The sequence below is a fragment of the Onychostoma macrolepis genome, chromosome 10, assembly GCF_012432095.1.
Source record: "Onychostoma macrolepis isolate SWU-2019 chromosome 10, ASM1243209v1, whole genome shotgun sequence".
Taxonomy (NCBI): domain Eukaryota; kingdom Metazoa; phylum Chordata; class Actinopteri; order Cypriniformes; family Cyprinidae; genus Onychostoma; species Onychostoma macrolepis.
The window spans coordinates 6345408-6359545 of NC_081164.1; the positions used below are offsets into that span (position 1 = coordinate 6345408).

Sequence of the window (14138 nt, forward strand, 5' to 3'; positions counted from 1 at the left end):
AAGACTGTTCCTTTAGGTGGAAGGTGAAACCCGGTATTGTGCTGTAAGAGAACAGTGCGCCCCTCTCTTTGACGTCTCTCCGGTTTGGTGCCTGAGAGCTGTGTGCATGCAGTAATTCTCACCAGTCATCTTACGCTGTCCAACCCTCTTCCTCCTGTTGCTGCTTTGGGATTTCTAAATGGGAACGACTGTGAGACTACGACTACTATTCACACACACGCACAAACACACACACACACGGCACAGAATGAACACTCCACATAAGAGCGCCAGCCAGCAGATCACTCCTGTAACCCTCCATGTGCCCCTACCCACAGTTCACATGTATGCTTCAGATGCCAAGTTTAACTTTATTACTTTCAATTAGATAGTTCTGTCTAGCAGTTAAGAGTAGGGCTGGGCAATATGTTGAATATTTATGAATATTATTAAGTTGATTTTAAAATTAACCACATGAATATCACAACAATATTAAGTTTATTTTTATTTTTATTAATTCTCTAATTTAATGTTCTACATTAAAGACTCTAAATTAAATTCATTTTCAAAACAACAGTTACAGTTTAAAATAAAGAAATTAAAAATTGTAACTATAATTTGACCACATTTTGTTTACATTTCATACAAATGTATTAATATAATTATTAATATGAAATAAAAAAAGATACATTTACTGTTAATTTGTGTAAAACTGAAAAACATACCTCGACTTTAAAATTTAATTATTAGATTTGTACATTATTAATAAAATAAAACCAATTAATTATTCCCTTAATTGTGTTCATTTTGTGTGAATTTTTATTTTAACTGTAAATTATTATTTAACTAGATTAACTATATTATCATTAGATTTTTATAGATTGTAAATAAAAAAATAATTATTCCTTTAATTTAGTGTTAATTTTGTGAAAAAACTGAAAACGGTAACTTGATTACTTTAACTAGAATTTTACTGTATTTTGTTAGATGTTTTCAAATATTTTATGAATGAAATCAAATAATTTGTTATTATTACATTAGTTTGTTAATTTCATGTAAAACTGGAAAACATACTATGATTATTTTTAACTGTAATTTTACTGTGTTTTATTGTTAGATTTATACATTGTTGAAATTGATGATAGTTCTGTTAAAATGTTGGGGCATTTTGAAAAAATATCTCTGGAAAATATTAAAATAATTTCAAAAATAAATAAATATATGTATGTGTATAAATAAATAAATATAAATAAAATTCACAGTATAAGTATACTGAAGTATACTTTCAGCAACTTATACAATTTATTTAATGTACAGTATATCATTCAGCCCTACTCAAGAACCATTATTCATAAGATGACTGAATATACCATGTAGTTCAGAAGGTCAACTGTATGCATTTATCATATCACATGACATTAGGCAGCAGGTACATGTGTGTCATCTCCTATCTGAATTAATGCTTGATTTCTACCCTCTCTTTTCACCTGACCTCACTCTTCCTGTTCTTCCACTCTCCTCCGCTCTCTTGGGTTCATGTCCCCATGCTACAATGAGACTGAATTGGCATTAGCTTCATTTTAAACAAAACACCCTCAGGTCTTTTATTTTGTCCTGGACTTATGTGGAGTGCTCTTTTCATTTTCTCTCTAGGTTTGCCCAAGAGAATGCTTCTGTTGCCCGTCATGAAAGTGCCCGCCTACCCCGTCCCCCACTACTCTTTCTTTTAGCTCAGGAGCCTACTTTACACACACATACACACACTCATGTACACACACACACACACACACACACACACACACAGCATAAATGTACGTGAGAAGGGAAGGTCAGATAGCACAGCCCTATCACAAGTAGGGACAGCTACAAGGGTATTTGTAAAGTGCTTTTTATTTGATCATCACATTTTTTTGTTCTCTTACTGTGTTCTGGTTTTAAGCAAATGCAAGTTTTATGTTCTTCAGAAAGAAAACTTGAAGGATTTGTACTGTGAATTGTTACCTCATTCTTGGAAACTTAAATTATATCAGCCTCTTTTGTTATCATGGTTGTGTTTTGCTTGTAGAATGGGAATAGGCTGACATGACAGGCTTAATCAATGTACGGATATCAGGAGCTGTGTTTAAGATGTATAGATCTAATTCATACTACTGCTAACAAATAAACCTTTATCTTCATGAACTGCTAAGCACTGACTGGTGTGTATTTGAAAACTCTTTAGTTACTCATTTAGCATATATATATATATCTACTGTAGCAGTTGTAGCAGCTCTAAATTTACGCTTCGTTTAGCTTTCAAATACTTTCAGAAGTTTCAAGTAATGTTTCAGGTTCAATACAATGTTTTCTCTATATGGACAGCATCTTCACATTCTGTTGATGACCACAGAAAATCATTCTGATTTGTAAAAAATAAGCAAAAATCACTACGAGTTTATGAGGTTGGTCATTCTAAAGATGTTATTGTTTGGTATTGGTTTGGGGTTTTTGTTTAGTTTGTTCTTTGGTTTTGTTTGAACTTAGTGACTGTGATATCATGTATAATGTCAAAGCTATACTTTTTAAAACTTTTGTCTTTATTTTAATGTTAAAATTTTAATATACAAATGTGTATTTTACTGTAAAAAAAAAATCTTCAAATATTAGTGCATTACTGTGCAGACTTTTTTATTTATTTAATTTTTTTAAATTGATAACAGCTGTGGGATTTATTACAGTATCAACCGTATTTATTGAACCCGGAACATTCCTTTTATTTCCTTTTAGCAAAATATGTTTCAAGACAGAGCCTGTTTTGAAATTTTGGACATTTAAGATTTCAACCTGCAGTTTAGTGTTTTGTTTTGTTTGTTTGTTATATATTTTAGTATTATTATAAGGCAGTTAACACAGAAGTTTGGTTAGTCAGGCTCTAGATGTCTATTCTTCCACTGAGCAGTTAGTGGTAGAATTGAACCATACAAAGTCACTCATCACACAGATAACTCAAACACGGCCCCTCACATGGACACACACCGGAAGCTCCAGTCACAGCCTTACAGCGGAGAATCGAAAGCAGCAACAAGGGATCCATGGAGACATGCTACTGAAATGTCTTTTTGTCCTTTTCTGTTTTTACTTATTGGTGAGTGTCTTATTGTGTGTGAGATGTTATTTCATACTCCTCCAAAGGCCAGCACAAGCCAATTCACGTTGAGGTCCCTGGCACTTTGCTCGGGGTCTTTACTGAACAGTGTTATTTTAGTATCTGTGAGTTTTTTTTTTACTTGTATTAATTTGAAAAATTTGAATTAACTTTCTTTTTTATTTTTATGTTATGTAATTTTGTTGTTTTTGTCTTTTTTTTTTCAGTTATACTTTGTTGTTTTAGTACATCAGGTTAACGTTTCATTTTATTTTAGTTAACATTATTTCAAGTAATAGTCTGTTTTAGTTAACTATAATAACCCCGTTCCTGACCCTTTGAGTTCTAAACCTTCCAAAGATGCACATTGTGCACATAATGTACATTGAGGGCGAAGACGCAAGTACCCTTGAGTTCACGTTCATAAAACATTGAAGGTGATTTGGATGATGCTTGTGCTGTCTTATGGCTGGGTCATGATTGTCGCTTACCAAAGAGGAACTCCATCTCCATGGTTAGACGAGTGGTCACGATATTCTCATCCATTGTTAACGGATCCGTCATATTCGTCATGGTCATCCCTCAAGTGTCCACTCCAAACCAATGGCCCGTCCTCTTTGGTAGCGATCGCTGTCATTGTACTATACTCTCTCCAAAATCACGACAGATCTGATTTGTCAGAGTTATGTACTAACTACATCTGTATGGAAACCTCAGAGTTGCCACATACGTTTTACATTTCCTCTGCCTTCTCTCAAACGAATGAGCTCCAAGTTTTTTTCCGTTTTGTCGGAAAGTTAACCGTGCAGCTTAAGTTGTTGATGTCTTTTTTATTAACCTGAGACGCTCCCGGTGCAATGAAAACCCCACGTACAGCCCGAAAGAGCAGAGACCCTAGTATCCACCCCTGTGGCACACCCTAACCCCATTTCCCCCCTGCCATCAGAATGTATATACCGCTGCCTCCTGCCGGGCCGCATGATTAATCGCAGCTCTCTCTGCTCTTGTCCTCACTGTAGGTGGTCTTTTCATTGACAATCCCTTTTACCAGCCGCGGACCATCGCTCCTTTTTTTATTCACTTGGGTCCTCAAGATCTCTTCTCTGACTTCTAGAACCATCAGGTTGTGTGGCTCTAAACTGTCGTACCACTCCAGGCTTGACCAGGCTGTCTCCACCGCACAGAAACGGCCCAAACTTCATACACTCTCCACCCAAACCCATCCATACCCAATCTAAGGATCCAAAAACGCACCAATCTTACAAAAGCAATACTCTATTTGACTTGCTCGATCCGAAAACCGGCCGGGGACTTCGGTTCCTTCTTATATAGCAATACACTTGAACTCTTTTGGGCTTTAAGCTTACTTGAGATGTGAATGTTCGGTTGAGTCTTACTCAAACTTGGCATTGCAATATAGTCATTTTCATTGTATATTCACCACATGTGTATGTGTGGCTATATTATAAATACATGCATATATATGTATGGTCTATGGCACTATAAATATATATGTGTAGATATACCGATGTACTTATGTATATTTATATACAGTATATATATACATATACATATTCTTGGTATTGATTATTTTAGAATTGCAAAGTGATATGTAACCATTATACTAGGATATAACTTTCTTCCAGTTTTATATATACAGTATACATATATATATATATATATGCTAAGCAATTTAATCTCGTAAATTATTCTTGTGAACATGCAATATGAAAGCCCTTTTCTTAATCTACCTGTAGTAGATTAGTAATGCTTCCTTCTCTCTGACTCGAGCAGCTTCGCCGTCTCTTTTCGCCAGATCTGTGCGAGTGCGTGCGTGTGTTTTTTGCTCAGTCGACCAAAGTCTGGTGTTCTGGTTGGGTTAAGAGGTTTTCCTCCGAACATCTGGCCACTGTGCCACCTACATCCACACCTCACAGATGTACACGCAGGTCTTTCAAAAGCACATCCGACGGCAGATTTGTTTACACTTTCTGGCCGTTGACAGAGGTGCATACTCGTACACGTAATCGCGGTATGAGGGGCAGCTAATGTGACCCAGTCACTCCTCACTTTCCCCTGCAAAAGCACAGGTGACTCTCTTTAATGCGGCATAGGTGGCCCTTCATTTGCCTTTCCATTCATTTTGTCATTCTTCTCAGGCCTGTTTCACATGCACACAAAAGTGATGCATATTTGGACGTATATATTTCAGTGCACATGTTGCAGCATTCACATTCAGCATGAGCTTGCTTTTCAGAAGCGTAGCTGCACGTATCTGTGCTGTGCCTGTTCTTGCCGAAAATGTTGAAAATGTGCTTTGAACGCAGTAGTTTGCATTAAAGGCTTTTATACACTGAAAAAGGCACAAAAATAGCTGTTTCTATTCAGTAAATCTGAATCAAGATCATTGAAACAGTTTATAACTACACTTTGGGTTTGGGCTCAGTTCCATGTAGATTAATTTATATTTGGATGCAAATGTGATGTGATCCTTATATAAATTTTCATTTTCATGATGATCAGTTTCGTAGTAATTCTCAGTGGCTAGCTCCCAATAAGTATTTAATAATTTATGGTTGATATTAAAAGAGATGCTCAGTGTAGTAACCCAGAAATCGCTATTTTCTGGTTAGAGCTGCAGTTTAGCAGAATCTGTCGTTGTGAAAATGCAACACGTTTTACTGCAGCGCACACGTGTGTTGTGAAACAGGCCTGTTGATGCTGCAGCGTGTGGTCGCTTTTTACTTTTGCGTTTTTCTTCAGCAGGTCTGTTGTAGCGCAACTTTAGGCTATCTAATTAATAACAGCACTAAAAAAAACTCCCAGATATAAACCACAGAGCACAGTCGTGAAAATAAGCTTGATGATATTATTTTAGCTGTGCTATATTTGGACTTGAAGCTATTTGAAGAAGCATCCTACCGTCAGGATTGTATAACTGTAGTCTGAATGCATATCGTTAAGTAATGAAAGTAATTTTTATCAAAATTTCCTTCACTTGTTACCACCACATGTATAAGAATAGATCATTCAAACAATATCACTAGTAATGTATTGATGTTTGTATGTCAAAATACTTTTGATATGTTACTGTGCGTTCAATAACCAATGGAATGTTACAATTTCTCACCGAAACCCAAATGTATAAGGCCCAAAGATTTCACAAAAGTAGGACACGACCGACATACTTTACCACCCAGCTACACTGAATGTGTCCCCTTATATAAATTTCCCCATGTATTTAGTCATATTTTAGCTGTTGTGTTTGAATGTGAAATATTGTAGCTCTCAAATAGGAAAAGATGGGATATAATCACAGAAATACTACAGAATAGTACTAGTTTAATAGTAATAGTACAGTGGTAGTTTAATAAAAGCAATAGTACAACATGCATTATATAATAGTTTAAATATACTTGTTTAACATAATGTAATTTTTTTATTTGTATATTTTGACTTTTCTTAAAGTGGAATATTTTTCAAAAACAAATTCATTTTTCTGTTCCCCAACCAGACGAGACTTCGGTCAGTTTTGAATTAGAGCTGGTAAGTCTTGTATGGGTAAGTTTTGTGTGGACATGCAATAGAGATTTGAGAGAAAAGCGTATCAAAAGACCCTGCAATGACACAACGTTAGATGGCCTTTATTTTTCTTTGAGCTTTTACGAATGATTGTCAAACACACAAGCCCCTTTCCATGATGCCACACCAGCAGTACGCAATTCAAACGACTGGCAACTGGGAGTTAACGCTATTAAAGTTATATTGAGTTAGTAAAACAGAGGGCTAACCAAGTGTAGCAGAGAATGTTTTCATTTTTGCATCACAGCGATTCAAAGTCTTCCATGTTGTTTGTTTAATTAGTTTGCAGAACATAAAACCCTTTGTTGGTGATTAAAGTCAACATGAAATCAAAATTGACCTTCTTAATACACATTTTATTGGCAAATATATATACAATATTTTCTGTAATGCATCCGCAATGACTTTTGGCTAATGTCGACAATTTATCAGTGCTTCTCGTCTAATTATCCTAATCCAGTTAATTCCTGATGTAAAAAAAAAAAATCAACCTTAGTTTGTTTTTCCTGTTTTGAAACTGCCGTTTCACTTGAAAATACACATTTATGTAACGTTTACAGAAGTGAGTTGCAAATGTAATTTCATGTTGACCAAGATAACCTCGTAATATGATTTCTCACACGTGCTGCAAAATATTCCATATCTCATAGTGAGCGAAGATGATAAAGGGATGTTTCATAAATCCAAATCCAATATAAAAGCCATATAGTTTGTCTTTATAAACACCAGACGTAGCTGCATTGTTTTGCTGCAGTGCTTAAAAAGCATCAGAATCCTGAACTGCAAATATGTCTCTCTTCATGCCAGCCTGCTTCCCCAGGTGGCATCGACAGCCAGATGGTCTTCATAAATATGTTGTGAGGACTCATATTTTAGTTCAGTTTAGGTTTTAATTCTGCTCATCAAAGTCGAGCAGAGCTCATCAGCTGTGTTTGAATCTCAGTGGTCTATCGTAGGGAGAAGACATTTGCACAGCTGCATCTCCTGTGAAATTAAGTGTGGAGGTGACGTTTGAAATAAAATTCCAATAAAAGACCCAGAGAGGCTTCAGATCCACAAGAGAACGTCTGACTGAAATAAAGCAGGCTTAATTTTCTTGGGAGCCATCAAAAGTTTTTTTTTTTTTTTTTTCGATTCTGTTTGGTGACTCAAGTATGATGTCACCGTTTGTGGGTGGAGCCTCGATATTTGCATACCACTTCCATCAACTCTGCTCAGGTAGATGTCAAATGCAACATAGATACAGCATCTTCTGCTATTTTAGCGCTCTTAGATTATTTTGTCAGTTAAGATCTTAACATCTTGAAGCCAAGGTTCAAATCCCCAATTACAGGTTCAAGTCCCCAATATCATCTACATTAATCCAGATGCATCTTTTTCTCCATGTTTTGGCCTTCCATCCACACGCTTTTGTCCGGCGAAAACTGAGCTTTTGAAGATGCTATCCACACTGTAAAAAAAAAAAAAAAAAAAAGTTGAGCCAACTTAAAATTTGAAGGCAACCAGCTTCAGCAGATTTTTGAGTTTGCTCAACTTATTTTTGTGGGAGATTCTTACATTTTTTATGTATAAACTTGAGAGAAACAAGTTGAGAGAACTCAAAAATCTGCTGAAGCTGGTTGCCTTAATTTTAAGTTGGCTCAACCTTTCTTTTTCTTTTTTTTTTTTAACAGTGCAAGTGCTTGTTTTAGCATTGTAGTGTGGACTGTGAAAAGGAGTTATTTGAAAACAACAAAGCATTTTTAGTCATGTGATGCATATTTTATGGATAGATGTCTTTAAACCTACATTTGCCTGTTGTGTGCTGTTCACTTCACAGTGTTGCTAAAAGATAAATGTTACTTGGCACAATCTTAATATTACATTCCTGCAAAGATGACAGAATTTACTCGCAATTGCTGTGCTTTGGCAAAATATGAGGCCAATCGCATTTTAGATCAAACATATCATGGTAATTGAGTGCAACCTGGACGCACCAGTAAGTGTTGGGGTATTTTGCAAATAAAATAAAATAAAATAAAATGATCGTGCCAGAAGAATAGTGTGAGAACTTTATTATGTGTGTGGTCTCTTAGTGAGCTTTTATTATGTTTTGCACATTTGCAGTAATACGATTTCAGAGTTTTGGAAAATGCCCGAACCCACCCCCACCCCACTTTGTATCTGGATTAATGTAGCAAAAGGCTCTTCAATTTAATAAGAAATCTAGACTGAAATCACAACATTAGCTCTGAATTGTTGATTTGACTGTTGCCTCTTATAGAACCGATACATCATTTAAAATCTTTTGTGCAATCAACATACTGTATCTAGGATTTAATTTATTGATAACTAGCTAGATTAACTGATTCTGGGGGAAAATGGCATTTTTCTTTTTAGACTCTCACTTTGTAACAGATTGAGGACCATTAGATTTAGTTCTAAAGAGACATTTCCCCACAAACAAACACTTTATAATGTTGGTGCTTTATCAATACAAGCAGACTACTTGAGTCTTAATTATGAAAGAATTAGGTGGTGGGCTATTTATCCTGTCGTGAAGGAAAGGGACTTGTGTGTGGGACTTGAGTTGGAAATTCAATTTGCGAACTTGCGATGCAAGTACAGAAATATAGATCCAGTTTCAGCTTGAGCAAGCTTTGCAAAATGAATTGCTGAAGTGAATGTTTTCTCCACGTCTCCTATCTCCCCCTGCATATAGCTGGGGCAGATGGGGACGGCCGTCATTTGAGCTGGTTCATGCGTGAGCCGGGACACTGAAGATCCTGTAGACTGAACCAGCAATAGAGCCATGTTTAGGTTTGGAATGTATTTATGTAGTAGAATGTACTTTCATAGAAGAGCTAACTGCATCTTTGTAGACACATTCAAATACACTGGTATGAATTATTTACCTATATTAAAAAAAAACAAAAAAAAACTCATGTGATTTGTGTGTGTGCGTGTGTTTTTGTTTTTCCGTGGGTGCTTATGCCCATTTTTATGTTTATTTTTATTTTATTTTTAACTTTTACGAGCATGGCAAATCCTTGCTTGCGTGCTCTTCCATGATTCTGTAAATACTCCTCTTGTGTCGGACTGCGAGTGAAAGCAGTCTGCGGGATTCTCAGTTATCCATTTCACAACTTTTATGTAACTTGACAAATTATATAAACAAGAAAAATATTTAGATTTGAGATATTATAAAGGGTAACAATATAATGTGAAATGGTGATTGTGCACAACTTCTGTGAGCGAGCAGTGCTTGAACATGACAGCAGTAGATGTTTGCTAGCCGTGGTATCAAATTACAAACTATTAGTTGTGAAAATACTATAGTGGTTTGTCTGTCACTTTATTGCCATAATTTATGCTTTTAAAATAAAGTGCTGAATCTCTAAAAAGTGTAAACTTTTTTAAAAAAAAATAAATATATAAAGACATTAAACTCTTTTTGATGTGGTGTATTTTGTCCTGTGTCCTTTGTGTGCTTTCTCCGATAAGCTAGAGGGCAGTAATGAGCAACAGCCAATAGACCTTATTCAGGTTAGACAACATATTCAATTTTACGTGGATGGAAATGAGGGATAGGCTTATAGTCTTTACAATGGCACACACCATATAAAGGTCCTAGTTCACGTAATTTGCGCAACTTTCAAAGCTGTTTTATGGAGTTTTTGTCTCCCGAAAGTGTTTTCGGAAAGACGTTTCATCAGCTGATTAATCAGTATGTTGTTAAACATCAGTACAGTCCACTGAATGCACTGTACTTCTATCCCTCACAGTCTCAATTTCATTCCAGTCAGAAATTTAAATAAATAAATATAAAAGAAGCACTGTGGGATGCAAAAACGTGTTCTGTGTGAATGGCCTTTCATAATCACTACCGTGTGCACATGTCTGTTATGTCCACAGTGACAATTAGTAATTTTAGTTTTCAGAAGGGTGCTCACAATTCAATGTGCACTTCTACCAAACCCACACTGAGATGAGCTTTGCAACACACTTGTACCTTAATGCTGAGTTCACACTGCACGATTTTCAAAGTCAATTCTCTCAGTTCGCATCTTTGATAATTCACACTGCAGGATTGCCACTCGCGTGAACGAGCACAGATTTGCCTCTGATTTCGGGCACTTGTCGGCGATTTCGCAAAACCTGTTGGCGAGTGAAAAATGGGGTTAAAATCGTGCAGTGTGAACTCGGCATTAGAGTCAAAGCGGTATTATGTCACAAAAGCTGGGGCACCACAATGAGGGAAAGGTTAGAACAATTCCAAGGACCCTAATCAGAGATGGGGCTGAACCCCATAAAACGGGTTTTCAAACCTGTCCTGGAGGATCTCCTGCCCTACACATTTTGTATGTCTCCCTCATTTAACACACCTGACTCCACTCATCGGCTCATTAGTAGAGACTGCAAGAACTAAATCGGGTGTGTCTGATTAGGGAGACATACAAAATGTGCAGGGCAGGGGGTCCTCCAGGACAGGTTTGAAAACCACTACCATAAAACAATTTCTAATGAGGGGGACAACCCACCACCAAGAAACCCCTGCACGAAATTGTGGACTTGGAAGGAAGGCTGTAAGAGTTGGGTGCCATTTGGAACAGGGCCATTCTTCTGTGCAAATTGGTGCCAACAACTGTCCACAATTCCTCTGTTTTTGCATGAGTTTGTGTAAAAATGTAATTCTGGGATAATAGTTGTCTGGGAAGAAAATTATATTATAATTAACTTAGTCTGTGATTAGAAGCGTAAAGTGCTCACCATAACATTGATGTCTTTAAACATGAGTAGGGCGACAAGATTCTGTCTTGCAGCAAGGGCGAAATTATAAGCGATCTGAAGAATGCAAATCCATACAAATCATCTCCAGCAAGGAGCAAACAGTCCTGTAAATCAAACACTGACTGGAGTGTATGAAATACCATGAGATGAGATGACATCAATGATGTTTTAGGAGTTTGAAGACGGCAAACTTGTAGCCCAGTCATTTGATTGGTTTGGAATTGCAAGAGTGACTAAGTGCTTTCAACTCAAAAGGATCAAATAAAGGAGTTTGGGATGACTGTGTGATAATGTTTGGGCTTGAAAGGTTTAGTCTGGTTAGTCTCTGGTAATCTACACTTGGGTGGGATAAGTGTGGAAAGAACTTTCCGGGGAATGTTGGCGTTCTATGACAGGCACTGATGAAATGATAGGGGTCCGGTTACTCTCGGCATCACAGGCAGGATAAAACATCTCTTGCTCCACATCTCACAATGCTTTCACCGATTAATCAGGCTCTTCTGTGGCCTACAGCCAAGTTCTTGCTTTACACTGCGATCCTTCCACACTAAAGTCGGTCTGAGGTGGAAAATGGACAAGGAGCAGACCCATATGACTGGCCTCATGAGCCATGATGAGGTAAGACCAAGTATTTGAGCACGACAGTGGACATAATACATGTTGCCAAAATGTAAAAGATCCCAGCTGTTTATTGGACACCTCTCATCTGGGAAAACCATTGCAGTTTTGTTTTTTTTCTGCAGCTGTTCCTCGCCTCCATTGGAAGTTATTTTCGATGACTGAGCAAGCATAACACCAGGCTTGTGTCAGCGAAACCTGGGCAGAGTTGGAGGCACACTAGGGTTGGGTTGAAGTACTTAAGCACAAACCAGTCAGACTCAGGCTCTGGGTAAATGAGTGCTATCAGCATTCCCCCCGTTCCCTCTCTTAACACATTCACCGACGAGTGACAAGTGAGCTGTGGAGTTTGGTTTCATCAGTGATGACGTTTGGGTTTGTACTGATGCCAGGTAACTCCCAGTAACAGGATTCCCAAACCTGCTTAGCACATCCCGGGGTGATAATTTTACAGGACCATGTGCTATTTAAAAAGTTAGCATGCCATGCTTATAAACGGGCTTAATGATATTACAGGACGTGCTGTAGGACAACTATTTCACTGTGACTACTGATCTATTTACTTGTCAAATCAGTGGTTAGTTTAATCAAAGCTGGTAAACATATTAAAGAAACTGGAGACTTCGTTGACGCAATGTCCAATAGCTCTGATATTTGTATACAATTGTTGCATTTCACCCCCTAATGGCATTCGTATTGAACTTTCAAATTTGTCACGAATCAACCATTACCTTCTGCTTATTCACCATGGAAAAATTGATGATTTTTTATGCACGTAATGAACATATGAATACATCCACACAAAACAAATAATCAGTGCAAATAATTATTTACTTCATAATTATGCATAACCGACATAAATAGTGTTTAAAAAAGAATGTTTTCGTGAGTAATATTTGAAATTTTTACCTTGCGATAATAGTTTCAATTTGAATAGCCTACATCACATCTGGTCAGGTGGTCATATAAGGTGTATCCACAGAAGGCCAAATTTCTACATATACATATGTTTTAACTTCACGCAACTCTACTCTACATTGAACATTAATGATTTCCAGTCTGTTGCTTGTTTGTCGGAGATGGTGGAATGGTGACTCGATGTTACGTGTTAATGTTTCCTGACTGTCAGGAGCCAAAACCAAATGACAAATGGTGCTAATATGGTGTACTGTACTACTACAGAAAATCATGATCTTAACCATTATCTCCATACCGAAATCTCAGATGGTCAGACAGTGATTCGTCCTGAATTAAAATATTGGTGCCAGGAAAGACACAGGCTAACTTTTTAAAAGCTTAGCTTAATTTTGTGATATGAATAAATAGTGCTAATCCCTTACGAAAACTAACCATGGTTTTATTATAGTAGAAGTGTAGTAACCGTTTTTTTTTTTTTTTTTTTTTAATAACCAAAGTTTTACTATGCCACGGTTAACTATCATTATTGTAGCAAAACCACGGTTAGTTTGTGGTTACCATGGTTTAACTATAATAACCATTTATTTGTTTGTTTGTATTAATTGTTTGTAATTTATTCATTTTTGTAAGGGATAAATGACTGTTAAAATCATAGATAGATATACCTAGAAACGGCTTATTTAATGACTCGAAAGCCTATCTGCTAATCTTTAACATGTTTTACACTAAACAATACTTATGGATTTAACTATTTTTAGAGTTTACCACGAAAAAAAATGGTGTTTTATAAGAGAAGTCAGGACTTTTTGCGACAGGTGTGATCCAGCTTAAAGGGGTCATATAATGCCCATTTTCCACAAGTTTATATTATTCTTTAGGGTCTTAATGAAAAAACAGTTTGGTTAAAATTTCTCCTGTAGTGTAAAAAACACCTTTTTCACCCTGTCAAAAACAGCTCTTGTCAGAGCAAGTGGTATTGTGTCATTCTCCTTTAAATGTTAATGAGCTCTGGTGACTCCGCCCCTCTCTTCCGAGCCGCTCTCTGAGGGACTGTTTACTTTAGCTGCATTCATGGTGAAACGTGCTAATTAGCACATTATTAGGAAAGGCCATTTGCAAAGATTCATTTAAAAAAAACCTTGTACTC

At 36.7% G+C, this 14138-nt stretch overlaps 1 protein-coding gene across 8 annotated transcripts in view; it reads left to right on the plus strand.

The window, feature by feature from the left end:
- Nucleotides 1-10123, plus strand: part of strbp (spermatid perinuclear RNA binding protein) — a 94493-nt gene extending 84370 nt beyond the window's left edge. For 5 of the 8 annotated variants that reach the window (XM_058788329.1, XM_058788330.1, XM_058788331.1 and 2 more), the window contains one exon: nucleotides 4123-10123. In XM_058788329.1, coding sequence (XP_058644312.1) covers nucleotides 4123-4217 — 95 coding nt within the window. In that variant the 3' untranslated portion in view covers nucleotides 4218-10123. Of the gene's footprint in view, nucleotides 1-1632; nucleotides 2168-4122 lie in introns of those variants that run through there. The other 3 variants (XM_058788333.1, XM_058788332.1, XR_009272990.1) reach the window with 2 other exon arrangements.
- The last annotated feature ends 4015 nt before the right edge of the window (nucleotides 10124-14138 follow it).